Here is a 27,681-nt window from a genome sequence, read left to right on the forward strand (position 1 = left end):
CCATGCATTCTCATTCAGTTTTTCTTTTCATCTTCCTGCACCTTATTAGCCAGGTCACGTGTGTGTGTGTGGTTTATTCTCTCGCATCCACTCCAGTGTCTACTGTCTACAGTTTGACTGGGTTCCCACTGCTCTGGGTGCAGATCTGATGGGGTTTGGGGAGTACCTGTGGTGTCCCCAGGCCAATGCGGCCCTGATGCGGCTGCAAGACTCAGAGCTACGTCTCATGGAGGTGATGAAGAAGTGGATGAGCCAGCGGTCCAAGAGCGACCGGGAGTTCTCTGTTCAGCTGCACCAGATGGCTGCCATGGTTGAGAAACTGGAGGGGCCCCAGCCTGGGGGAGGACTGGACTACATCAGCCAGCTCAACCAGGTTCTTTACGGGTCCTTCCATTTGATTGACATTTTTTGTTGTTGACCACACCTCTTTTGTTTTGAATGAAACTTTTTATACATATTTACCCATCATAGAAGTGGTCAGAAAGTAACTTTTTGGACCTGAATGACAAAATATTTAGAAGATAGAAGTGCTCAGTGCTGACCCATTTTGCATACCCCACCCCAACATGAGACATCCATGTCTTCATCACTGGAAAATATAAACGGTTGGGTTTGATAGTGACAGTTGTTTTAAATTATACTGTCAATCTTCCATAGAAAACCTATTGAATATAGATAATAGAATAGCCATTCCTATTTAAGTTGACATTCCACGGTGGGTGGATCAGTGGCCATCTTTGTGGTTGTAATAGGAAGTAAAAATGTATATTATATTTCATTGATGTACCATCTAAATTGCATTGGTCTGGGATATGTCCATTCTATAAATTCTATTTCTATAATTGAAATGACACCGACCCTGTATTCAAAAGTATACTGCTTCTCAACCGATGGCGGGCACAATATAAACATCTCAGATTCTGTAAAATGGGGTCTAAGCTACAACATAAGCCAAAACAAAAAAACAGCGTCATTTACTTGTTTGTAGGTAATTGATGTTAAAGGGTTTGACAACCCTGTTTAAATGTTTAAATTATGTCAAACTCAACCGTTTATCTTTTCCAGTGATTAAGACATGTACAGTATGTCTCATGGTAGGGTGGGGTAGGCAAAATGGGTCAACTTTGAGCACATCTCCTAAATATTTTGGCATTCCGGTCCAAAAAGTCCCTTTCTGACCACTTACTTCTACCATGGGCAAATATGAATGGGAACTTTCATTCAGTGATTGAAATCAAATGGAATGACCCCTACACTATATCACTGGTTTTAGCAAACTCACTGGTTTAGACATTAGACCACATCCACCCCCAGCTGCAAAGTGGACTTGACATTTCAACAGTATTGATGATTGAGCATTACGTTTGATCAGTAGATAGCGATACGCAAAGTATTCTCTTTATTAATTCTGTCTCTTTCTCTCTCTCTCTCTGGCCTCCTTCCTCATTCAGTCGTGGGGTGTGCTGGTGGCTCAGACGGAGAGTTTGAGTCGTGTGATGCGGCGGCAGTCTGAGGACCTGCAGGTTGGGCCTCTCAGCAAACTGACCCTGCTGATCAGAGACAAGCAGCAGCTCAGGAAGACCTACGCAGAGCAGTGGAGCCAGCTCAGCCAGGAGCTCAGCAGGGTCAGACACACACACACAAACAGATGAACATATCACTCTGTAAAACTCAATTTGCCCTGATAATTATTACCAGGCACTTTGTAGTCCTCGTCAGTTTGCTTTCAAAATGGGAAGTAGTTTCCACTTTCACATGCTGGCTTTCAGCTATATGCTTGTGCTGGAGAAATATGCAGTAGCCTACAGTGTTGAAAAAAATCACACAAATTTACTGAGAGTGGTGCTATTTCTGAGTCTTCATATTTTGTTGCATTACAACCTGTAATTTAAATATATATATTTTTGGATTTCAGGTAATGGACATACACAAAATAGTCCAAATTGGTGAAGGGAAATGAAAATAATTATTTGTTTCAAAAAGTTCAAAAAAAAAAAAAACTGAAAAGTGGTGCATGTATTCACCCCCTTTGCTATAAAGCCCCTAAATAATAGCTGGTACAACCAATTACCTTCAGAAGTCACATAATTATTTAGATTGTACACAGCTGGACTTTATTTAAGTGTCACATGATTTCAGTATATATACACTTGTTCTTAAAGGCCTCAGAGTCCGCACCACCACTAAGCAAATGGCACCATGAAGAATGAAGATCAAGGAGATCTCCAAACAGTTCAGGGACAAAGTTGTGGAGAAGTACAGATCAGGGTTGGGTTATAAAAAATATCTGAAACTTTGAACTTCCCACGGAGCACCATTAAATCCATTAATAAAAAATGGAAAGAATATGGCACCATAACAAACCTGCCAAGAGAGGGCCATCCACCAAAACTCACGGACCAGGCAAGGAGGGCATTAATCAGAGAGGCAACAAAGAGACCAAAGATAACCCTGAAGGAGCTGCAAAGCTCCACAGCGGAGATTGTAGTATCTGGCCATAGTACCACTTTAAGCCGTACACCTCACAGAGCTGGGCTTTACGGAAGAGCGGCCAGAATAATCCATTGCTTAAAGAAAAAAAGAAGCAAACCGGTTTGGTGTTCGCCAAAGGGCATGTGGGAGACTCCCTAAACATATGGAAGAAGGTACTCTGGTCAGATGAGACTAAAATTGAGCTTTTTGGCCATCAAGGATAACGCTATGTCTGGCACAACCCAACACCTCTCATCACCCCGAGAGCACCATACCCACAGTGAAGTATGGTGGTGGCAGCATCATGCTGTGGGGATGTTTTTCATCGGCAGGGACTGGGAAACTGGTCAGAATTGAAGGAATGTTGGATGGTACTAAATACAGGGAAATTCTTGAGGGAAGCCTGCTTCAGTCTTCCAGAGATTTGAGACTGGGATGGAGGTTCACCTTCCAGCAGGACAATGACCCTAAGCATACTGCTAAAGCAACACTCGAGTGGTTTAAGGGAAAACATTTAAATGTCTTGGAATGGCCTAGTCAAATCCCAGACCTCAATCCAATTGAGAATCTGTAGTATGACTTAAAGATTGCTGTACACCAAGTTATCTGTTTTTTTGTGTTATTTTTTGTTTGTTTCACAATTAAACATATTTTGCATCTTCAAAGTGGTATGTTGTGTAAATCAAATGATACAACCCCCCCAAAAAGCCATTCTAATTCCAGGTTGTAAGGCAACAAAATAGGAAAAATGCCAAGGGGGTGAATACTTTCCCAAGCCACTGTAGCTCATACTGTATTTGGTTTGTTGGTTATGAGTGTTGATGGTTTCTTTGGTTACCACTCTATTTTAGAGACAGTATACATCTCTATGTAGAGCCTTTTGCCACTGATCTTGTCAAACCGGAAATGTACGAATAACAATGATCAAACATCCTGTAGCACAAAGGGATATTACTGTAAGACTATTAATATTACTATTATTAAGGCTTATTGCGCCGAAAGACCTTACGTAGGAATACTGTTATCACCTTAAACAAACAGTCAAAACAGACGGTCACCTTGTACTAATCTCTGTAATATGATGTGCTTCATTTGAAGATCGTGGCATAGGTTGCAAAGAAAGCTGTTTTAAACTTTGGGCTTGAAATAGTTAAATTAATCACAAATGTGTGAATTTAATGCATTCCCTTTTCACCAGTGTGGATATGCAGCAGGCGCTCCTCTTTGAGATGCAGAGCTGCACAGTTATTGTAACTTCATTAACAGACAGCACTCAGTTGAAATGAAAGCCAATGGGCTGTAACTGAGTTTGGCCATTGTTGTCTAATTGAGAATTGCTCTTGCATAGCAAATGCATTTTGATGAACAAAAGCCATCGGGGACTTTAATATGACAATAGTTTTTGCCCTTTCCGTGATTTCTATCATTACCATATTACGGCGAGCAAATTGTGTTCATCTTTAATGAATTCCTGGGTTTATGGGTTGCAGTTTGTACATTTCCTGGGTCAGGTTTTGCCTTAGTACCTTGTACAGTGCACTACAAACAAGTCACAGGCCTAATGCAGACATCCTCTGCACTTTGGTAGTGCAAGGTATAATTAACCTTTTGTGAACTTTTGTGAAGCATCACAGCACAGTTGAAAAATATATGGCAAATAGAAATCAACTGGATGGTGTTCAGAGATAGATGGGAGGGGTTGAGTGGAGTTGAAGGATGGGATTAAAAACAAACAAGATAACTATTGTAAAATATACTGTGTCCGTAAATCAATCAATAAAATGTATTTATAAAACCCTTTTTACATCAGCCGATGTCACAAAGTGCTATACAGAAACCCAGCCAAAAATCCTAAATGGCAAGCAATGCAGATGTAGAAGCACAGTGGCTAGGAAAAACTCCCTAGAAAGGCAGTTATCTAGGTAGAAATTGGAAATGATGCAGACAATTACATTGATGGAAGCTACAATCTATCTGCAATATTAAAGCTGATCTACCCCTAAAAAATAAAAAATTGTTATAATTAACCTTAGGTCAGTGGTCACCAACCGGTCGAATGGCATTCCTCGTCGATCACCAAACATTTCTGTAAATAAAACTACGATAAAGCCTTGTTCCTATTTTTTTTGTTTTGTTTCGTGCTGTTGGCGGTAGGTGCACTTCATTCAGCAGCCCCAGTCCCGGGAAGGCAAAGTGTTCCCATTTTGAGCCATTTCATGTCTGAAGGTAGAACTCCGCCTACCCGGCGGACCTAGAGAGCAAATCAAGTGCACCGGCGTCTTCACAGAAAAGTTGATAGCATGAAATTTAAAAACTTTTTAAACGATGGCTATGAAGACTCAATTGAGTACAGCAAAGAGCTGCTGTTTTCATGATTAAGTTCTTGTTTAAGTTGTTATTCAGCACTGTCAACACTTTTATAAGCCATAAAATACACTTTCTCCCTACTTCCACTCATGCTACAACCAGCACTGCAGCTGCAATGAATGAGTGTAGAAAATTTTCGATACGCTTGCATTGTTGTTATTATTAGCGGCTTGTGTCTTTTTTAATATCAAGGAATATTTCACTTTCTCTGGTCATAGGAAGAACAACATGAATTGGTACATGAGGCAGAAATAATGCAGTGTGACTTGAGTTTTGCCATCAGCTAGAAGACTGTCCTCTTTTCTAAGTGGAGGGACTGCTGCTCCCTCCCTCTCCTCAGACTGACCATCAGATGCAGGCCATCAGTCCAGTAATAAATATATAATAATATTATGTTCACTCAGCTCACTGCCTCACAAGTACTACAATAAATGATCTATTACCAGTGTGATCATATAACTACATTTTTAAAATATAATTTCAACATTTTCTGAGAAGAACATAATTGGCAGGGCAATTCAAGCATAGCCAATATGCAGTGATAATGTATTGGGCATCCAAGCCTACTGCACAAACATCATTGCTACAGAACTGTTTTTAATTGGTTAATGTTACGTAGGCTTATGTTTTTTAAGTCATGTTTAAAAAAATGTTTTAACATGCATGCTCAACTTGCATTTTGACTCAGAAAGTGATCTTGACTCAGAAAAGGTTGGTGACCACTGCCTTAGATGGTGGCTAATGGAAATGTTAAGGGTAAAGAATTGCAGTCAAACCAGTTTCTGTTACAGGGCCTCTCTGACGTCACCGACCACTTCCTGTGTGCTTCTACCTCTGAGTTGAGAGGTGTTGGGATACAGACCTGTAGGGTCTGGGTCCTGGTCTTTCCTGTCTGGTCTTTCTACTCTCTCTTGTCTGTCTGTGTTGTCTCAGAGGTGGCAAAGCTGGGGTCAAACAAAAGCCTGCATTGTGAAGGCACTTCCGCTTTTAACAAACCTCACCCGTATCACTTGTTTGTACAGTATCACCTCCGCTCCTTTTTAAGTACATTTATGATCCCCTCCTTTCCCTCTCTGATGACGGTGCTGTGTGGTTAGTTCACAGGACGAGTAGAAATGTATTTGAGGACTCTCATTGTCCTCAGAGAGTGGCTGAATATCTCTCTAGGCATCCCATTTGTTCTTCAATTTATGCACCTTGTTTGGATGAGGTAACACTAATATACCCTTTCCATTTGTCAGGTGACCCAGACGGAGCTGGAGAGGCTGAAGGCCAGCTATAGACAGCTGGTGAGGGATGCAGCGCAGGCAAAGAGGAAGTACCAGGAGGCCAGTAAAGGTGGGGAAGCTCACTCTGTCTGGCTCCGTCTCAATTCTCCAAACAGCACAGAGACACTCTCACTTTGACTGACTGAAAGGATTACATTCTGGACAACAGATGATCATTACCTCCTGATAGTTCTGTTTAGACTACTGGTGTCCTAATGATTCACCAAATCAACACAGTTGATCATATTAGTAGTGAATCTTTGTCATGTGTATTGTTTTTCCATTCTATGCTACATTTGTGTGTGTTCTACTGATATACAGTGGGGAGAACAAGTATTTGATACACTGACGATTTTGCAGTTTTTCCTACTTACAAAGCATGTAGAGGTCTGTAATTTTTATCATAGGTACACTTCAACTGTGAGAGACGGAATCTAAAACTAAAATCCAGAAAATCACATTGTATGATTTTTAAGTAATTCATTTGCATCTTATTGCATGACATAAGTATTTGATACATCAGAAAAGCAGAACTTAATATTTGGTACAGAAACCTTTGTTTGCAATTACAGAGATCATACGTTTCCTGTAGTTCTTGACCAGGTTTGCACACACTGCAGCAGGGATTTTGGCCCACTCCTCCATACAGACCTTCTCCAGATCCTTCAGGTTTCGGGGCTGTCGCTGGGCAATACGGACTTTCAGCTCCCTCCAAAGATTTTCTATTGGGTTCAGGTCTGGAGACTGGCTAGGCCACTCCAGGACCTTGAGATGCTTCTTACGGAGGCACTCCTTAGTTGCCCTGGCTGTGTGTTTCGGGTCGTTGTCATGCTGGAAGACCCAGCCACGACCCATCTTCAATGCTCTTACTGAGGGAAGGAGGTTGTTGGCCAAGATCTCGCGATACATGGCCCCATCCATCCTCCCCTCAATACGGTGCAGTCGTCCTGTCCCCTTTGCAGAAAAGCATCCCCAAAGAATGATGTTTCCACCTCCATGCTTCACGGTTGGGATGGTGTTCTTGGGGGTTGTACTCATCCTTCTTCTTCCTCCAAACACGGTGAGTGGAGTTTAGACCAAAAAGCTCTATTTTTGTCGCATCAGAGCCATTGGAGTTCTCCCATTCCTCCTCTGGATCATCCAGATGGTCATTGGCAAACTTCAGACGGGCCTGGACATGCGCTGGCTTGAGCAGGGGGACCTTGCGTGCGCTGCAGGATTTTAATCCATGACGGCGTAGTGTGTTACTAATGGTTTTCTTTGAGACTGTGGTCCCAGCTCTCTTCAGGTTATTGACCAGGTCCTGCCGTGTAGTTCTGGGCTGATCCCTCACCTTCCTCATGATCATTGATGCCCCACGAGGTGAGATCTTGCATGGAGCCCCAGACCGAGGGTGATTGACCGTCATCTTGAACTTCTTCCATTTTCTAATAATTGCGCCAACAGTTGTTGCCTTCTCACCAAGCTGCTTGCCTATTGTCCTGTAGCCCATCCCAGCCTTGTGCAGGTCTACAATTTTAGCCCTGATGTCCTTACACAGCTCTCTGGTCTTGGCCATTGTGGAGAGGTTGGAGTCTGTTTGATTGAGTGTGTGGACAGGTGTCTTTAATACAGGTAACGGGTTCAAACAGGTGCAGTTAATACAGGTAATGAGTGGAGAACAGGAAGGCTTCTTAAAGAAAAACTAACAGGTCTGTGAGAGCCGGAATTCTTACTGGTTGGTAGGTGATCAAATACTTATGTCATGCAATAAAATGCAAATTAATTACTTAAAAATCATACAATGTGATTTTCTGGATTTTTGTTTTAGATTCCGTGTCTCACAGTTGAAGTGTACCTATGATAAAAATTACAGATCTCTACATGCTTTGTAAGTAGGAAAACCTGCAAAATCGGCAGTGTATCAAATACTTGTTCTCCCCACTGTATATATATATTGTGTCTTATGTTTGTTTAGATAAAGAGCGTGAGCGTGCAAGGGAGCGCTATGTGAAGGCTACTCTGAGGCTCCATGAGCTTCATAATGAGTATGTGCTGTCAGTCAGAGCAGCCCAGGTGTACCATCAGCACCACTACAGCCAGGCCCAACCTGCCCTGCTCATGGCACTACAGAGCCTACAGCAGGAGATGGTACTCGTACTGTAAGTGTGTGTGTGTGTGAGGGTGAGTGAGCGGAAAGCACAACTCTGTCAGTGAATTCCCAGTCAGTGATTAGATCATATTGCGTGTGTGTCCAGCGTGGTAGGAAAGTACTGTGACTATGGTCATCCCATTGTTACACTGCATGGTTTTGTTTCTCACCTAATATCCTTCCCTTTTGATAAGAATTCAAGCACTCTCATGGGAAGTTTGATATAATCGTTTTTGGCTGTTGTCCAAACCCACGTAATGTAATCAATACTGGCCCTGGAGACCCACAGGGTGTTTCAGCCCAGTACTATACGTACAGTGCCTTTGGAAAGTATTCAGACCCCTTGACTTTTTCTACATTTTGTTACATTACAGCCTTATTCTAAAATTGATTAAATAAAACAATTTCCTCAACAATCTACACACAATACCACATAATGACAAAGTGAAAACAGTTTTTTATACATTTTTGCACAATTAAAACAAAAAACTGAAATACCTTATTTAGATAAATATTCAGACCCTTTGCTATGAGACTCGAAATTGAGCTCGGGTGCATCCTGTTTCCATTGATCTTCCTTGAGATGTTTCTACAACTTGATTGGAGTCCACCTGTGGTATATTCAATTGATTGGACATGATTTGGAAAGGCGCACACACCTGTCTATATAAGATCCCACAGTTGGCAGTGCATGTCAGAGCAAAAACCAAGCCATGAGGTCGAAGGAATTGTCCGTAGAGCTCTGAGACAGGATTGTGTTGGCACAGATCTGGGGAAGGCTACCAAAACATTTATGCAGCATTGAAGGTCCCCAAGAACACAGTGGCCTCCATCATTCTTAATTGGAAGAAGTTCGGAACCGCCAAGACTCTTCCTAGAGCTGGCCGCCTGTCCAAACTGAACAATCGGGGGAGAAGGGCCTTGGTCGGGGATGTGACCAAGAACCCGATGGTCACTCTGACAGAGCTCTAGAGTTCCTCTGTGGAGATTGGAGAACCTTCCAGAAGGACAACCATCGCTGCAGCACTCCATCAATTAGGCCTTTATGGTAGAGTGGCCAGACAGAAGCCACTCCTCAGCAAAAGGCACATGACAGCCCGTTTGGAATTTGCCAAAAGGCGCCTAAAGACTCAGACCATGAGAAATAAGAAGATTCTCTAGTCTGATGAAACCATGATTGAACTCTTTGGCCTGAATGCCAAGTGTCACGTCTGGAGGAAACCTGGCACCATCCCTACGGTGAAGCGTGGTGGCAGCATCATGCTGTGGGGATGTTTTTCAGCAGCAGGGACTGGGAAACTAGTCAGGATCGAGGAAAAGATGAACGGATCAAAGTACAGAGAGATCCTTGATGAAAATGTGCTCTAGAGAGCTCAGGATCTCAAAATGGGGTGAATGTTCACCTTCCAACAGGACAACGACCCTAAGCACACAGCCAAGACAACGCAGGAGTGGCTTCGGGACAAGTCTCTGAATGTCCTTTAGTGGCCCGGCCTTGAACCCATTCGAACATCTCTGGAGAGACCTGAAAATAGCTGTGCAGCAACACTCCCCATCCAGCCTGACAGAGCTTGAGAGGATCTGCTGAGAAGAATGGGAGAAACTCCCCAAATACAGGTGTGCCAAGCTTGTAGCATCATACCTAAGAAGAATCGAGCCTGTAATTGCTGCCAAAGGTGCTTCAACAAAGTACTGAGTAAAGGGTCTGAATACTTATGTAAATGTGATATTTCAGTTTTTTAAATTTTGATGAATTAGCAAAAAATGTCTAAACAATTGTTGCTTTGTCATTATGGTTGTTACGCACGCCTCTAAAAAGAGGGAACGCAACTCCCTGCTGCAACTCAACTCTCCGTGAAGCGAAAGAGGTATGGACTGTAGGTGCGAAATAAGGATGACAAAAGTCAGAATTTACCGTTTACTTGGATTTATTTCCTACACGGTAATATGGGGAAAAGGGGCTGGACGGAACCAAAGGAAAGAAAGTAAATATCAAAGCTCCCCCTCTCCTATCTAACCTGCCTACCCACTTAACTTACCTAACTTAGCACCACCTGGTGCCCTAACCAAAATACAGGGGGTGGTCCGCCCAGGTCTTACCTAGTGTGCCTAGACGTTGAATATACTACGGGTATATGTATGCCCTCGGGCCTCTTGCCTAAGCACTCCCTAAGTGCCTTCCCCTTCCCCCCTGGGAACAAATGAAACAGAATAATTATTAACAATTTCACAAACACTTTACAACAAAACTGAGTAAACTAACTCAATGCTAACTAAAGAAGCTTTGACAAAGCAACAAACACAGAACATATCAAAGCTGCTACCAACAACAACTAACACATTACATACCACACTTTCTGTTAACCAACCAACACTATATCACAATCTAATTCTCCAGCAAAAAAAATCTCTCTAATCTTTCTCATGATCTTCCCTCTTCTGAACAGAACACTGGCTTTTATATCTTCTGGTGGCAATGGTGATTAGAGTCAGCTGCTTCTTGACGAGGGGGCGGGGTCAGCTCCAATCATCAATTAGCCTGGGGTCGACCAATCAGCTGCTTGGGGAGTTTTCAGGAATCTATCTCCTGAAACACACACACTCAAATACAAACCAGAACACAGAAACTGGGGAACGTAACAATGGTGTATTGTGTGTAGATTGATGAGGGAAAAAACGATGTAATACATTTTAGAATAAGGCTGTAACCTAACAAAATGTGGAAAAATTTAAGGGGTCTGAATACTTTCCGAAGACACTGTACCTATTTAATAACGGATCATCAAGCCTTTGATTAGATGAAGCAGGTGCGTTAGTGCTGAGCTAGAAAAAAGCTTGCACACCCAGTGGGTCCCCAGACCAGGGTTGAATAATACTGCCCTGACCTCTACCTGACCTTTGACTTTTTCCCCTGTAACCCAGGAAGGAGATCCTGCAGGAGTACTATGACATGTCCAGTATGCTCCAACAGGAGGTGGTATCTGTCCACGAGGAGATGTCTACTGCTCTGAAGGCCATAGAGCCACACAAAGAGTACGAGAGCTTCATCCATCAGAACAGGTATTCAGCTGCAAGTTGCTCTGGATAAGAGAATCTGCTAAATGACTAAAATGTAAATATTCTGATCTTAGTGCTGTCAAGAGGCTGAAAAGTTTCACCATGTGTGTTCAGGTCTGTAGGGGAAGTTCCGGTGTGTGTGGAGTTTGACTCTGGTCTTCTGGAGAACACAGATCGACTAAAGACTGGAGAGCTGGAACTAAATGAGCTTACAGTGGAGGGGATCCAGCACAGGTTAGTTTATACGCTCATACAGACACAGCGCAATCAAAAAGTATTCAAACCCCTTGACTTTTTCCCCATTTTGTTAAGATACAGCCTTATTCTAAAATGTATTCATATATTTTTCCCCTCATCAATCTACATACAATACCCCATAATGACACAATGAAAACAGGTTTTTATAAAAAAAAATCACATTTATAAAAACAGAAATACCTTATTTACATAAGTATTCAGAACCTTTGCTATGAGACTCGAAATAAATTGAGATCAGGTGCATCCTTTTTCCATTGATCATCCTTGAGATGTTTCTACAACTTGATTGGATTCCACCTGTGGTAAATTTAATTGATTGGACATTATTTGGAAAGGCACACACCTGTCTATACAGTATAAGATCCCACAGTTGACAGTGCATGTCAGAGAAAAACCAAGCCATGAGGTCGAAGAAATTGTCCATAGAACTCTGAGACAGGATTGTGTCGAGGCACAGATCTGGGGAAGGCTACCAAAACATTTCTGCAGCTTTGAAGGTCCCCAAGAACAGTGGCCTCCATCATTCTTAAATGGAAGAAGTTTGGAACCACCAAGACTCTACCCAGAGCTGGCCACTCAGCCAAACTGAGCAATAACGGAATAAGGGCCTTAGTCAGGGAGGTGACCAAGAACCCGATGGTCACTCTGACAGAGCTCCGGAGTTCCTCTGTGGAGATTGGAGAAACCTCTAGAAGGAGAACCATCTCTGCAGCGCTCCACCAATCAAGCCTTTATGGTAGAATGGCCAGACGGAAGCCACTCCTCAGTAAAAGGCACATAACAGCCCGCTTGGAGTTTGCCAAAAGGCACCTAAAGACTCTCAGATCATGAGAAACAAGATTCTCTGGCCTGATGAAACCAAGATTGAACTCTTTGGCCTGAAGCATGATGGTGGCAGCATCGAGCTGTGGGGATATTTTTCAGCAGCAGGGACTGGGAGACTAGTTAGGATTGAGGGCAAGATGAACGGAGCAAAGTACTGAGAGATCCTTGATGAAAACCTGCTCCAGACCGCTCAGGACCTCTGACTGAGGCGAAGGTTCACCTTCCAACAGGACAACTACCTTAAGCACACAGCCAAGACAATGCAGCAGTGGCTTTGGGACAAGTCTGAATGTCCTTGAGTGGCCCAGCCAGAGCCCGGACTTGAACCCGATCGAACATCTCTGGAGAGACCTGAAAATAGCTGTGCAGCAACACTCCCCATCCAGCCTGACAGAGCTTGAGAGGATCTGCTGAGAAGAATGGGAGAAACTCCCTAAATACAGGTGTACCAAGCTTGTAGCATCATACCAAGGAAGACTCAAGGCTGTCATCGCTGCCAAAGGTGCTTCAACAGAGTACTGATTAAGGGTCTGAATACTTATGTAAATGTGATATTTCTGTTTACATTTTTTTTAAATAAATTAGCAAACATTTAGAAAAACCTGTTTTTGCTTTGTCATTATGGGGTATTGTGTTTAGATTGACGAGGATACTTTTTTTTAAATAAATTTTTGAAAAAGTCTGTAATGTAACAAATATATAACATATACATATGTATATATATATGTCATGCCCTGACCTTAGAGATCCTTTTTATTCTCTATTTTGGTTAGGTCAGGGTGTGACTAGGGTGGGTAGTCTAGTTTTTTCATTTCTGTGTTGGCCTGGTATGGTTCCCAATCAGAGGCAGCTGTCTATCGGTGTCTCTGATTGCGGATCATATTTAGGCAGCCTTTTCCCACTGGGTTTTTGTGGGATCTTGTCTAGTTGCCTGCGAGCGCTACATTAGTTTCACGTTTCGTTTTGCGCTTTATTGTTTTCTTTGAGTTTCATCCAATGAACAAACTCTATGCACGCTGCGCCTTGGTCCAATAATTCAACCAACAATCGTGACAATATATATATATATACACACACACACACACACACACACACTCTACCGGTCAAATGTTTTAAAACACCTACTCATTCAAGGGTCTTTCTTTATTTTTTTACTATTTTCTACATTGTAGAATAATAATGAAGACATCAAAACTATGAAATAGCACATATGGAATCATGTAGTAACCAAAAAAGTGGTAAGCAAAGAAAAAAATATTTTAGCTTCTTCAAAGTAGCTACCCTTTGCCTTGATTACAGCTTTGCAGATTCTTGGTGTTCTCTCAATTAGCTTCACCTGGAATGCTTTTTCAATTGGGTTGAGGTCGGGTGATTGTGGAGGCCAGGTCATCTGATGCAGCACTCCATCATTCTCCTTCTTGGTCAAATAGCCCTTACACAGCCTGGAGGTGTGTTAGGTTATTGTCCTGTTGAAAAACAAATGGTAGTCCCACTAAGCACAAACCAGATGGGATGGCGTATCTCTGCAGAAACTGTGGTAGCCATGCTGGTTAAGTGTGCCTTGAATTCTAAATAAATTAGTGACACTGACTGTGTCACCAGCAAAGCACCATCACACTTCCTTCTCCATGCTTCACGGTGGGAACTACACATGCAGAGATCATCCGTTCATTTACTCTGCATCTCAAATTGGGACTCATCAGACCAAAAGACAGATTTCCAACGGTCTAATGTCCATTGCCCGTGTTTCTTGGCCAAGCAAGTCTCTTCTTCTTATTGGTGTCCTTTAGTAGTGGTTTCTTTGCAGCAATTCGACCAGCAATTTGTCTGATTCATGCAGTCTCCTCTGAACAGTTGATGTTGAGATGTCTGTTACTTGAACTCGGTGAAGCACTTATTTGGGCTGCAATTTCTGAGGCTGGTAACTCTAATGAACTATTCTCTGTATCAGAGGTAACTCTGGGTCTTCCTTTCCTGTGGCGGTCCTCATGAGAGCCAGTTTAATCATAGCGCTTGATGGTTTTTGCAACTGCACTTGAAGAAACTTTCACAGTTCTTGAAATTTTCCAGATTAAAATAATGATGGACTGTCTTTTCTCTTTGCTTATTTGAGCTGTTCTTGCCATAATATACCAAATAGGGCTATCTTCTGTATACCATCCCTACTTTGTCACAACACAACTGATTTGGCTCAAACGCATTAAGGAAAGAAATTCCACAAATTAACTTTTATCAAGGCACACCTGTTAATTTAAATGCATTCCAGGTGATTACCTCTTGAAGCTGGTTGAGAGAATGGCAAGAGTGTGCAAAGCTGTCATCAAGGCAATGGGTGGCTACTTTGAAGAATTTCAAATATAAAATATATTTAGATTTGTTTAACACTTTTTTTTTATTACTTCATGATTCCATATGTGGTATTTCATAGTTTTGATGTCTTCACTATTATTCTACAATGTAGAAAATAGTTTTTTTTAAATACCTGTAATGAGTAGGTGTGTCCACACTTTTGACTGGTACTATATATATGACACACACACACACACACACACACAATCTCAACACCAACAACACATTTCACCCCTTTGTCCCCCTTCTCTCCCCATGTCTCTCCCCCTCTACCAGGTTGACTACAGTAGAAGAGGAACTGCTGTCTCTTGCTGGTAATGTGGTTTCCCAACAGGCCTCAGTCAACCAGCTGGAGTTGGAGCTGGAGGCAGAGGAAGAGGGCATCAAACGGGGTCAGAGGTGAGGTGATATCCACATGTACAGGAAGGTCCAACTTTACATGTGTAACGGATGTGAAATGGCTAGCTAGTTAGTTAGCGGTGGTGCGCGCTAATAGCCTTTCAATCGGTTACATCACTTGCTCTGAGACCTTGAAGTAGGGTTTCCCCTTGCTCTGCAAGGGCCGCGGCTTTTGTGGAGCGATGGGTAACGATGCTTCGTGGGTGACTGTTGTTGATGTGTGCAGAGGGTCCCTGGTTCGCGCCCGTGTCGGGGCGAGGGGACGCCATAAAGTTATACTGTTACATTGATGCTGTTGACCCGGATCACTGGTTGCTGCGGAAAAGTAGGAGGTTGAAGGGGGGTGAGTGTAACGGATGTGAAATGGCTAGCTAGTTAGTTAGCGGTGGTGCGCGCTAATAGCCTTTCAATCGGTTACATCACTTGCTCTGAGACCTTGAAGTAGGGTTTCCCCTTACTCTGCAAGGGCCGCGGCTTTTGTGGAGCGATGGGTAACGATGCTTCGTGGGTGACTGTTGTTGATATGTGCAAAGGGTCCCTGGTTCGCGCCCGGGTATGGGCGAGGGGACGGACGTAAAGTTATACTGTTACATAAAGTTATACTGTTACAAGCATACTTGGTAAGCACTTAGGCAGATGTAGTGTAATTAGATAGTACTTACAGCTGTTATACCTGATAATATGATAATTTATCCTGGATTAGCAGAATAGAACTCTATTTCTATAGTCTGAACCAGAATAAAGTTGGCTCTGGCTGCACCAAACCACTGTCTTCACCAACACTGACTGGGGGAAAAAAGAGTAATGACTTTTGGCATTGATCTGCATCATATCTTTGCAGTGTGTTGGTATTTTTGCAGTGTGTTGATCTCCTCTCAACGGTGGTGTTCATCTGCAGGCAGTCTCCTATCAGAGTAGTTTAGGCTGCTCTCCTCTCTGCTATGGCTGGCTAAGCTAGCTGCTCTCTGGGGGAAAGACTCACTATGCCTTATGAATATAACATGGTGATATGAGGAGACTTTTCAAGCTTCTCCTCTCATTTGTCTTGGTTTAGATGCCTGTCCGCTGTTATTAGAAGTTACTAATAAGCTCTTAGTGCATAGATGGAGCAGCTGTGTTGACTGACACTAGCCTGATGTTCACTGGTGCCGAGGGAAACATGCCTCTCCTTAAGGAGTCTTGGGTTTGATGACACACTTTGGAAATCAACAGATACAGACTGAATGCTTCCTGGATTAGTAAATAAATATTTTACCCAAGTGGTGATGTTAGTTAATGTAGCAGTGTAATATTTGAAAGTTATGTAAGGAAGAATTTTGTCCACAAATATACCCACATATCTATTATATGTCAAATGTTTATGATTAGTAAATGCCATCATGTATTTAATTTGTTAGATACTCCCTATTAGCTGAAATATATATTTTTAAAAGCCATTTTAGCTGTCGCGCTAGCTGTTCGGTTCGAACAGATTCACAAATCATGGGAATTTGTCACCCTATGAAGACGTCTCCCTACAAGGACACGTGCCTGGGTTGGTCTGCTCCCGCCATGGCTAAAGCCAGTGTGAGAAACGTGCTAACAAACATTTGTGCTTTGAACTAAATAAATACTGCACTCTGACCCAGAAAACCTCTTCACTTGATTCATGATAGTGTTGTTAGACAAAGTAAGGAAAGTGGAATTTGCAGCTGTTGTTGAGTAATACATCTGCTACCTTCTGGCATGACTTACTGCATCTTTGACCCTACTTCTCCCATATAGAGTATCTCAATTAAACTATACTGTTGGTGAGTGCCCTGCGGAAGTGATATGGCTAAGGTGTAGGAGATGGGCCAGTTAACCAGCATTCTTGTGTAAAACCATCGGGCATGTCAGTTATGCTGTAAATATATTGACAGTGAGGCGACAGTCAATGGAATTGTTGCTATATGTTGTAATGGAAACACATTGTTCCACAGTATCATCACAATGCTTTAATTGATGAGCTGACAGGCTGCTCTGCTCTCTGCAGGGTTTACCAGTTCAGTAAGAGGCATGCGCTGGAGGAGAGCCGACAGCAGGTGATGCTGTCCCTGGGAGCTAGAACCAGGCTGGAGGCCCAGAGGTTGCTGCTGAAGGGTAAGCTGGAATGGCTGGGATCCAGTGAACCCCCACCTGCCTTAGGGCTGGAAGAGGACCGTATCTCCCTCTCCTCCATCACCTCTAGTGTAGGTCTCCTCTCTCCCTCTCTCTCTCTCAAACACACGCACACACACCCTCTGCATATCTAATCCCTGCCACTCATCTGAAAGAGATACCATGCTTCCTGTGGTTGAGATGATCTCTGTACTTTGCGTCTGTTTCATTGTCTTGTCTCGTATCGGAACCTGACCTGTGATTGCACTCATTGTGTAAGATGTTGTTAAACATGTTGTTATTGGCTCTTGTTCGTTTCTAGTTCTCCATTGTGTGTTCAGAGTTCAGGTTCTACTCATTCATTACAGTGCCTTGCAAAAGTATTAACCCCTTGGCGTTTTTCCTATTTTGTTGCATTACAACCTGTAATTTAAATTTATTTTTATTTGGATTTCATGTAATGGACATGCAGAAAATAATCCAGATCGTTGAAGTGAAATGAAAAAAATAAAGTGGTGCGTGCATATGTATTCACCCCCTTTGCTATGAAGCCCCTAAATGAGATCTGGTGCAACCAATTACCTTCAGAAGTCACATAATTAATTAAATAAAGTCCACCTGTGTGTGTCACCTGATCTGTCACATGATATCAGTGTATATATACACCTGTTCTGAAAGGCCCCAGAGTCTGCAACACTACTAAGCAAGGGGCACCAACAAGCAAGCGGCACCATGAAGATCAAGAAGCTCTCCAAACGGGTCAGGGACAAAGTTGTGGAGAAGTACAGATCAGGGTTGGGTTATAAAAAAAATATCAGAAACTTTTAACATCCGACGGAGCACCATTAAATCCATTATTAAAAAATTGAAAGAATATGGCACCACATCAAACCTGCCAAGAGAGTGCCGCCCACCAAAACTCACAGACCAGGCAAGGAGGGCATTAATCAGAGAGGCAACAAAGAGACCAAAGATAACCCTGAAGGAGCTGCAAAGCTCCACAGTGGAGATTGTAGTATCTGTCCATAGGACCACTTTAAGTCGTACACGCCACAGAGCTGGGCTTTACGGAAGAGTGGCCAGAAAAAAGCCATTGCTTAAAGAAAAAAAGAAGCAAACATGTTTGGGGTTCGCCAAAAGGCATGTGGGAGACTCCCCAAACATATGGAAGAAGGTACTCTGGTCAGATGAGACTAAAATTGAGCTTTTTGGCCATCAAGGATAATGCTATGTCTGGCACAAACCCAACACCTCTCATCACCCCGAGAACATCATCCCCACAGTGAAGTATGGTGGTGGCAGCATCATGCTGCGGGGATGTTTTTCATCGGCAGGGACTGGGAAACTGGTCAGAATTGAAGGAATGATGGATGGCGCTAAATGCAGGGAAATTCTTGAGGGAAACCTGCTTCAGTCTTCCAGAAATTTGAGACTGGGACGGAAGTTCACCTTCCAGCAGGACAATGACCCTAAGCGTACTGCTAAAGCAACACTTGAGTAGTTTAAGGGAAAACATTTAAATATCTTGGAATGTCCTAGTCAAATCCCAGACCTCAATCCAATTGAGAATCTGTGGTATGACTTAAAGATTGCTGTACACCAGCAGGAACCCATCCAACTTGAAGGAGCTGGAGCAGTGTTGTCTTGAAGAATGGGCAAAAATCCCAGTGGCTAGATGTGCCAAGCTTATAGAGACATATCCCAAGAGACTTGCAGCTGTAATTGCTGCAAAAGGTGGCTCTACAAAGTATTGACTTTGGGGGGGTGAATAGTTATGCATGCTCAAGTTTTCTGTTTTTTTGTCTTATTTCTTGTTTGTTTCACAATAAAAAATATGTTGCATCTTCAAAGTGGTATGCATGTTGTGTAAATCAAATAATACAAACCCCCCAATAATCTATTTTAATTCCAGGTTGTAAGGCAACAAAATAGGAAAAATGCCAAGGGGGTGAATACTTTCGCATGGCACTGTATCAGATGAGATTGTTGTGTACTTTAGTTTGTGAGCTTGGTAGTTTGCTGCTTTCTAAGTTCTACAAATACATCATCACTAAAACATGAATGTACTGTGGGCTTATGAAAATCACTGGGCGATATGTAAACGCTTTTGAAATCCCATTGTTTTGAAAACGAAAGAAATGATACAAAAGGTTAATTGGTTTGTCGTCCCCTCTATACAGACACACAGTAGTACCAGATGACTAAAGTGAATTGCATTAATGTTCCCACGCAGGTTGTGTTGTAACCCTGGAGTTATGGGCATTTGTAAAATGCCACCATGTAAAAAACCACACAAGCACTAAAATGTGAAGTTCATTGGAGCACATCAAATTTGGTGTCAAATGAAAGCTGAGTCTATTGTTATAAAGGCATGTATAACATGTTCAACCATTTTCCATCCTAAATATTAGGAATAAGCAATAAGGCTGCTAAAGATAGCTAAATAGCCATAATACTGCTAAATGGTTACCTGGACTATCTGCATTGACCCTATCTTGCACTGACTCTATGCACACTTACAATATTATATACACACTATGTATAGACTCACCCATAAACATTACACTGACAGTCTCACACAAACCCATTCACACACACACACACACACACACACACACACACACACACACACACACACACACACACACACACACACACACACACACACACACACACCAACGCCATACACACATCATTTCACAATCATCATATGCTGCTACTCTGTTCTTTATTTTACTCTTATTGTTATCTATTCTGATGCCTAGTCACGTTACCCTGCCTTCATGTACACATCTACCTCAAATACCTTGTACCCCTGCTCAGTGACATGGTACTGGTACTCCCTTTTATACAGCTTCGTTCTTGTGTTACTATTTGTATTTTTCTTATTTTCTTATTTATAACTGTGCATCGTTGGGAAGAGCTCCTAAGCTAGCGTTTCACAGTAGTATACATGTGGCAAATACAAATTGATTTGATTGAGTACAACACAGTAAAGAAAAGTAGAGTATAGGTCAGTACTGTACTTTACAGTATAGTAGAGTTTAGTACACTACAGTAGAGCACACTAGAGTAGAGTACAGTATAATTTATTGTATAGTACTATACTGCACTGAACTCTACTGTGCTAAACTGTGATGTACAAACTTGTGAAACATAGACGTCTATGATTGGTACAGATTTGGTGCGGTCCGGACCAACCAAATTTCATCTTGTTTTGGGGCAGTGCTCATTAGAATAATAGCCAGTATGTAGAATAATACCCAAACATGCAAAGGAGGATATAAAATGTTTCTACCTTTGTGTACCTATTCAGGATACATCACCATGAAGAGAATGCCATTCAGGATTATGCATTTCTGTATTGTACAGTTCAGGCACCCATGATGTCATTATGTTACCATCACTCTGTTACCGGGTGGTAATCCACTTCACTTACTGTAGTTCAATATCCAAAATATAGATTTTTTTAAAACTCAAGGTATCATGTTATAGCTGACACCCCAATCTGTCTGCAGACATCTTTGAATCTTAATTCGGAGTAGATATTTAAGAGTTTTTGGAAAATGTGGTCACATAAAAAAAACTGAAGGAGATTTTACCGTCATTCTGTTAACAAACTTTACATCTGTACTGTTCTTCCAGTAAATGTGTTTTTGTAAAATTCAGTGGAAATGTTTAAAAGTGATTGTGCATAGAGTTGTATGACTTGTTTAACTTTGCAATCAATGGTTTTTGTTTGGCATACTTTTAAAGTAAAAAATCTCAGCGTCATTCTGCTGCCGTGGAATTGCCCTTATGTTATCTTACAGTTCAACTAGAAGGCATCTGAACTACAGACTGACTCAACCAGTCTGTTCTGTACTGAGGACAACCTATCCTCGTGTCTCGTTCAGACACAACCATCTCTATTGAAACAGAGGCATGATTGAGGATCTTGGTGCTTTGCATACTTTGCTGTCTGTCATGGTGTTGATTGAAGTGCATTCCTTCACTCATTTTCATAGCGCTGATTTATCCAGATCCACCCTAAAGCAAACAAGTATTTTCTTCTTTTATATTCTCCACTCATAATTTTTGTAATGTTTTGTGATATTCTCTCCTCATCTGTGGATTATGTTAAGTGTTTCTGAGTGCTGTTACATGTTGTTATTATTAACACAGATACTGGGGGTGATGAGCATTCCTAAAAGGGAGGTTGATGATGGTTGTGCTCTGTGTTGTTTCAGGAGAGGGACGGCCTCAGAAACCTCAGTGTGGACGGCGTCATAAGCCACCTTAGTGGCCTGTTCAAACCCAAATACACGGTCAGTGATGTAACATACAGTGTTCATAAATAGTCACCTATGGTCATACATAGTACACAGTTATGGTCATACCACTGATGCAACATACGCAATCTGTTATGTTCATACACGGTCAACTATAGTCATTCATTGTCAGTGAGGCATCATTGTGATCACCCCTGTCACAGATGGACCTGTTCTGTTTTCACCCACCTGCTGCCTTTGATTTATCTCTCTCTGTCTATTCAAACAACCCAAGTCAGACAGTCAAACAGTTCCCTTGTCAAACAGCAATTGGCCGTGTTTTCCTTGTAAGCCTAACTGTTCAGAGTAGGACTCCAGTTGTGAAACGCCTTGTTTCTCATCTGGCTTTCCTCTTTATCTATCTTCTCTCTAGAGATGTTTGTTTACAATGTTGTAGGATGCCTTATCTTGTCATCTGAACAGTAGTATCTTTTTGAATTGGTGCCATGTTGTCTGTAGTAAAAAAAAAAAAAAAAATGACTAGGTATCCATGTGTGTGGTCTTTAGAGATACATTGTATTGTTTTTGAGCAGTGTGTTTTGTATCTCCTGATCAATGTTGTTGGTAGCTGTATCTTCCTTGTATCTAGTCTCCTTAGCAGTCTATTGTTACCCTGTCTATGTATTCTTCTGTGATGTAGTGGTAACAAAGTTGGTGGGTTAACTCTGATCGCCGGTTGTGGTGAAAAATGTAACCCTTCCTATTCTTTCAATGCATTTTTCCGCAAAAGGTGTGTAAACTGTGTTGACTTGTTTACCCTCCACTACACCACTGGATGTACTTTAGTAGTGTTTGTTCCCTTGTGCTGAATCTCATCTAGAGATACACGTGTGAGAGTCATGCATCTCAAACCGCAATAATCTCCCATTGAAATCAATCTATGGTTTATGAATGAGTCTCACAGTGGGCGCTGCATGCCCAGGTCCCTCCTTACCTGGCCCCTCATTGACCTTGCTGTGTAAACCCCCTCCAGGTGCCCCCTGCCCTGTCCCCAGTCCCAGAGGTAAAGCGCCCCCTGGAGCAGCAGAACTGGTACCACGGAGTCATACCCAGGCTGGAAGTCCAGGAGCTGCTGAGGAGCGATGGAGACTTCCTGGTCAGACAGAGTCAGGGCAAGCAGGAGTATGTCCTCTCTGTCCACTGGGCTGGCTCTTGCAGGCACTTCCTTATCCAGAGCACAGACGTGAGTGTGTGTGTGTGTGTGTGTGTGTGTGTGTGTGTGTGTGTGTGTGTGTGTGTGTGTGTGTGTGTGTGTGTGTGTGTGTGTGTGTGTGTGTGTGTGTGTGTGTGTGTGTATTTACAATATGATCATGTCTGTACAGTTTGTATAGTTATAGCGTGTGTGTGTGTTTAGAATATGTACCGCCTGGATGGAGAGGGATTCCACACCATTCCCATGCTGATGAACCACCTGGTCTCGTCACACCAACACGTCACCAAGAGGTCCGACATTGTCCTGAAGAGACCTGTCCTAAAGGTAACGCACCTGCTGCACACACACACATGAATGCAAAATGACTCACATCCGTGCTCTGTGAGAATAGTTGCTATGGCACCTAATCCACATAGTGGAAATTATTAATTAATTGATACAAGCCAGATGTGATAGTATTCGAACACAGGAATAGACTTAACAAAGCATATTCAATGTCATAGGCTTTACCTTGGGCGCGTGCACACACACACACACACACACACACACACACACACACAGACACACACACACACACACACACACACACACACACACACACACACACACACACACACACAAACAGGTCAACTGTAATCTGTTGTAGATCCTGTTTTACCTTTGTTGAAAAGTCCCTTGTTTTGTTTTATTGTGATTAATTCAAGGTTCCCCAATGCTTTATTTGTCTAAGTATTTCTTAAATATTAATATCACTTACCTAAATAAGGATGACATTACACTCCCACATGTTGAGTTATCTTTCTCTAGTAGTTCTGTAATTACATAATGGACTCCTTTATTACCTTTCATTTTTCAGGGAGTTATACTTTTACAGATGAATTACATACAATTTTATCTCAGATGGTGTTCTAAATCTGTCCACAGTAAAAACCCTCCGCTGCCCTTATCATTCTCTGCTGTGGGACATGTGGCTGTTGGTTAATGCTTCCAACAGGTTGAGAATAATGATGTTGCCATCAATTAAGTCTGGGGCCTAGCAAAGTGTAGTTAATGGGCCCCGTGTCTCCGGTCCTGTGTGCTGGTGTTGGGTGGACCTGTGGGTTTAACTTTGTCTGTGGGAGGAGGGAGATGTGTGAGTCAGGGGGTGTTCTTGTATGTATATATGTAGGCCTATGTTTTGTGTGTGTGTGGAATAGCGACTTTGTAGGGTGTGCCTGCATGCGCGCAAGCTTCTATTACACCTCTCCTGAGCATGTTGGGAGTGAATGGGCTCAGAACACACCTGCTCTGCTCACCACTCTGTGTAGCAGCTGTCTCAGCGTTAGGATCCATCAGATTTTAATGAGCTCCCAAGATCCACATACTCATACTTTCTCTCCACCCTCCTCCAGAGTGCTATACATACCACACTCACATGTTCTCTAGAGTCTAGAGCTGCATGCATACTGTACTACCACCATGCTGCCCATCAAAAGGGCTCCAGTGTTTTGCACACACACCTATTTGTGTGTTTTGCACACCTATTCAGAAGGAACAGCAGCACCGGTGTCTCTGATTGGTTCCTCTCTATCTCTCTCCCTCCAGGACAAGTGGGTTCTGGAACACGATGATGTCATCCTGGGGCAGAGCATTGGCCGGGTGAGCTCACCACCCGTGGAATGTCTGTTTGGAGTTATGAGAGGCTCTGATTGTCAGGTTGGCCTTCTGTTTTTGTTTCAGCCAAGATCCAGAATGAAGCTTGATGTGTGTCTGTTGTCCAGGGTAACTTTGGGGAGGTGTACAGTGGTCGTCTGCTTTCTGACAACACCCCTGTAGCTGTGAAAGCCTGCAGAGAGAACCTGGCCCCAGAACACAAGAACAGGTTCCTTATGGAGGCCAGGTCAGTCTGTTTCTCCCTCTCCCTCTCTCGTTCTCTTTCTCAGTCTCTCTCTCATTCACATTGACCTTGCTGACTCTCTCTACTGTGCAGGATCCTGAAGCAGTATGACCATCCTAACATAGTGAAGCTGATTGGTGTCTGCACACAGAAACAACCCATCTATATCATTATGGAGCTGGTACAAGGTGAGCCAATCTGTCGAGGGCCTTTACACTCTAATCACAGCTACAGTACATTCTATCATTACAATGGACTAATAAAGTGTGTGTGTTCTGCCAGGGGGAGACTTCCTGTCCTTCCTGCGCTGTGAAGGTCACAACCTGAAGTCAAATATGCTGGTGAAAATGGCAGAGAATGTGGCATCTGGCATGGAGTATCTGGAGAGCAAGAAATGCATCCACCGGTGAGAGGCTAGGGAGATGGATCTAGTCTTCTCAGATATGGAGCTGTATGAAGGCTGCCATACAATATGACAAGATTACATTTCCTTTGATTGCACAATTTATTCTAGATGATGAAACAGATTGAGGTTTTTGGGACAGTGAAGTTAACACAGTGTGTAGGGGTTACTGGAGCCTGTAGTGTAGGAATAACTCTAGGAGTGTTAAGCTGCTGTGTCTCTGAGGAGGTAGTAGAGGAGCAGAGGACGTAGGGCTCAGAGTTCTGGCTCCTGGCTCATCAGAGGAGTGCTGGATAATTAACCCAGCAGGAACACACCCAGGCTGGATGCTCCAGCCCCCGTTACCCTCTAACACTCCTAACACTGCATGTCAAACTGCCGCCGCTCACTACTACACCCTGCATCAGGGAGCCCACATATGACAAGAGTGTCTGATTTTCTCTCACTTATTTATCGGCTGTCATTTGCGTCCTTCACTCGCTCTGGCTCTCGCTCTCTTTCTCTCTCTCTCACTCACACTCTTTCTTTCTCTCTCTCTCACACTCTTTCTTTCTCTCTCGCTTTCTCTCTTTCTCTTTCTCTCTCTCTCTCTCTCTCTCTCTCTCTCTCTCTCTCTCTCTATTTTATTCTCTCTCTCTCTCTTTCTCTCTCTCTCTGTGCAGGGACCTGGCAGCCCGTAACTGTCTGGTGGGAGAACAGAGCAGGGTGAAGATCAGTGACTTTGGGATGTCTCGCGAGCAGCAGGACGGGGTCTACTCTGCCGCGGGGGGCCTCAAACAGATCCCAGTCAAATGGACGGCCCCCGAAGCCCTCAACTATGGTACCTGGCTCTGCCCCGCGGCCACAACACTCACAACCATCCCTCTATCCCCTCCTCTCTTTATTCATGAATCTCTATCTGCATATCCCAAGGCTAGAGAACTCACTAAACATGGCAACAACCTGCCAACCCAGACATCATTCCGTACCCTGTGATCAGTGTACTGCTTTTGTATTTCTAACACACACGCTGAACTGTGCTCTCTGGGGTTGGAGTGGTGGTGAAACATAGAAGAGTTCTGTCAGAAAAAAAGTCAGAACATACCTTTTGGGGCTTAGAGGAAGCTTCATTTTCAAAACTCTATCACTACTTTTCTCAGGCTGTGATTGTGCAATAGTGTGCTGTACTACAGTTGAATAGGTATGGCATCACTACAGGATCACCATCAAATGTAATTGCTGTCTCAATGCTACCCCCTGCCTGTGTTTCAGGGAGGTACACCACAGAGAGTGACATGTGGAGTTTTGGAGTTCTCCTATGGGAGATATTCTCCAGGGGAGTCACCCCCTACACCAGCATGTCCAACCAGCAGACACGGGACGAGGTGGAGAAAGGTACAGCGAGTCATTGAGATTTCTAACACATGAGTCAGAATTTGCTCTGTAGGAGTTTCAAGTTTTAATGTCACATGAACAAGTGCAGTGAAATGCCTTTCTTGCAAACTCAAATATCAACAATGCAATGTAATACTAGACAAAAAATCACGAGAAATATGAGGAACACAATACATATACGTAAGCATATTATATACAGGGTCAATTCCAATACCATGTTTACAATGTGCAGGGATACTGGAGTGATGGAGGTAGATATGTATAGGGGTAAGGTGACAAGGCACCAGGATATAAAATAAACAGAGTAGCAGCAGCTTGTATGTGAGTTGGTGTGCGTGTGTGTCGAGTCAGTATAAATGTATGTGCATATTATGTGTGAGTGAGGAGTGAGTGTGTAAGACTCTGTGAGTGTACATAGACAGTGCAAAAATAAAAAGGTCAATAAGGATACAAGGTTAACTCAGACAGTCCGTGTAGCTAGTTTAGGAGTGGAGATGCAACATTATAGAAGTGTATAGAACAGACATGACTCTGGGTAGAATATGGAGTTAGGTCAGCTCTATACAGGAGTCCAAAACATTACACCCCTCTGGATTAACCCCAGGTGAAGCCAACCTGATGTCCATTCATGTTCTCCTGTCCCGTCTCCTAGGATACCGGATGCTAGCCCCAAACTCCTGTCCTCCAGATGTGTATGCCATTATGTGTCGCTGCTGGCAGTACAACTCCAGGAACCGGCCGTCCTTCAGCGAACTCAGGACCGAACTCAGTGCTTTGTACCACAAAGTGTCCTTACTCAAGTGACTTGTTTGATTCTCTTTTACCTTTTTATATGGAGCAGATGTTGCCTTTATTTAATATACATTGATTATAGAGAACCAGTTGCTATGTGATCTTGAATTGACCATATTTAAGTAGTGATGATCCACCAGCCTGTGAGACCACAGGTAATATAAGTACACAGGACATGTGTGTATTGAAAACATTGGTACCATATTCTACAAAGTAGAATATTCTATCTGTTGAATGTTGCTATTGTTTACTGTATTACATTACTGTAAATGTACAAATTGAATGTTCCTTTTATATCAGCTTGAAATAGTTGATGGGATCTTTTTCTCTGTTGTCTTTTTTAATAACAAACAAACAAAAATTTGAACGCAACATGTAAAGTGTTGGTCTCATTTTTCATGAGCTGAAATAAAAGATCCTAGAATTTGTCCATACGCAAAAAAAATGTTTTTCTCTCAAATGTTGTGCAGAAATTTGATTACATCCCTGTTAATGAGCCTTTCTCCTTTGCCCAGATAATTAAATCACC

At 42.7% G+C, this 27,681-nt stretch overlaps 1 protein-coding gene across 1 annotated transcript; it reads left to right on the top strand.

The window, feature by feature from the left end:
* The first annotated feature begins 106 nt into the window (after positions 1–106).
* On the top strand, positions 107–27,552 carry LOC120025364 (tyrosine-protein kinase Fes/Fps-like). The gene is made up of 18 exons (XM_038969907.1): positions 107–373; positions 1,452–1,625; positions 6,081–6,177; positions 8,065–8,248; positions 11,161–11,298; positions 11,410–11,529; positions 15,004–15,126; positions 17,141–17,336; positions 21,474–21,551; positions 22,528–22,737; positions 22,909–23,031; positions 24,292–24,345; positions 24,468–24,586; positions 24,677–24,771; positions 24,866–24,989; positions 25,649–25,806; positions 26,238–26,360; positions 27,013–27,552. Exons 1-18 carry the CDS (start codon positions 149–151, stop codon positions 27,162–27,164), a joined length of 2,493 nt encoding a protein of 830 aa, XP_038825835.1. The 5' UTR covers positions 107–148; the 3' UTR covers positions 27,165–27,552.
* The last annotated feature ends 129 nt before the right edge of the window (positions 27,553–27,681 follow it).

The sequence above is a fragment of the Salvelinus namaycush genome, chromosome 30 (genome assembly GCF_016432855.1).
Source record: "Salvelinus namaycush isolate Seneca chromosome 30, SaNama_1.0, whole genome shotgun sequence".
In the NCBI taxonomy this organism is placed as follows: Eukaryota; Metazoa; Chordata; class Actinopteri; order Salmoniformes; family Salmonidae; genus Salvelinus; species Salvelinus namaycush.

What these genes read in the sequence shown, in the direction of transcription:
- LOC120025364 (XM_038969907.1), top strand. Translation starts at nt 149, where the DNA reads ATGGGGTTTGGGGAGTACCTGTGGTGTCCCCAGGCCAATGCGGCCCTG. An exon ending in AGCTTCATCCATCAGAACAG is followed by an intron (nt 11,299 to 11,409) that starts GTATTCAGCTGC and finishes ATGTGTGTTCAG; the next exon opens with GTCTGTAGGGGAAGTTCCGG. An exon ending in GTGGAGGGGATCCAGCACAG is followed by an intron (nt 11,530 to 15,003) that starts GTTAGTTTATAC and finishes CCCCTCTACCAG; the next exon opens with GTTGACTACAGTAGAAGAGG.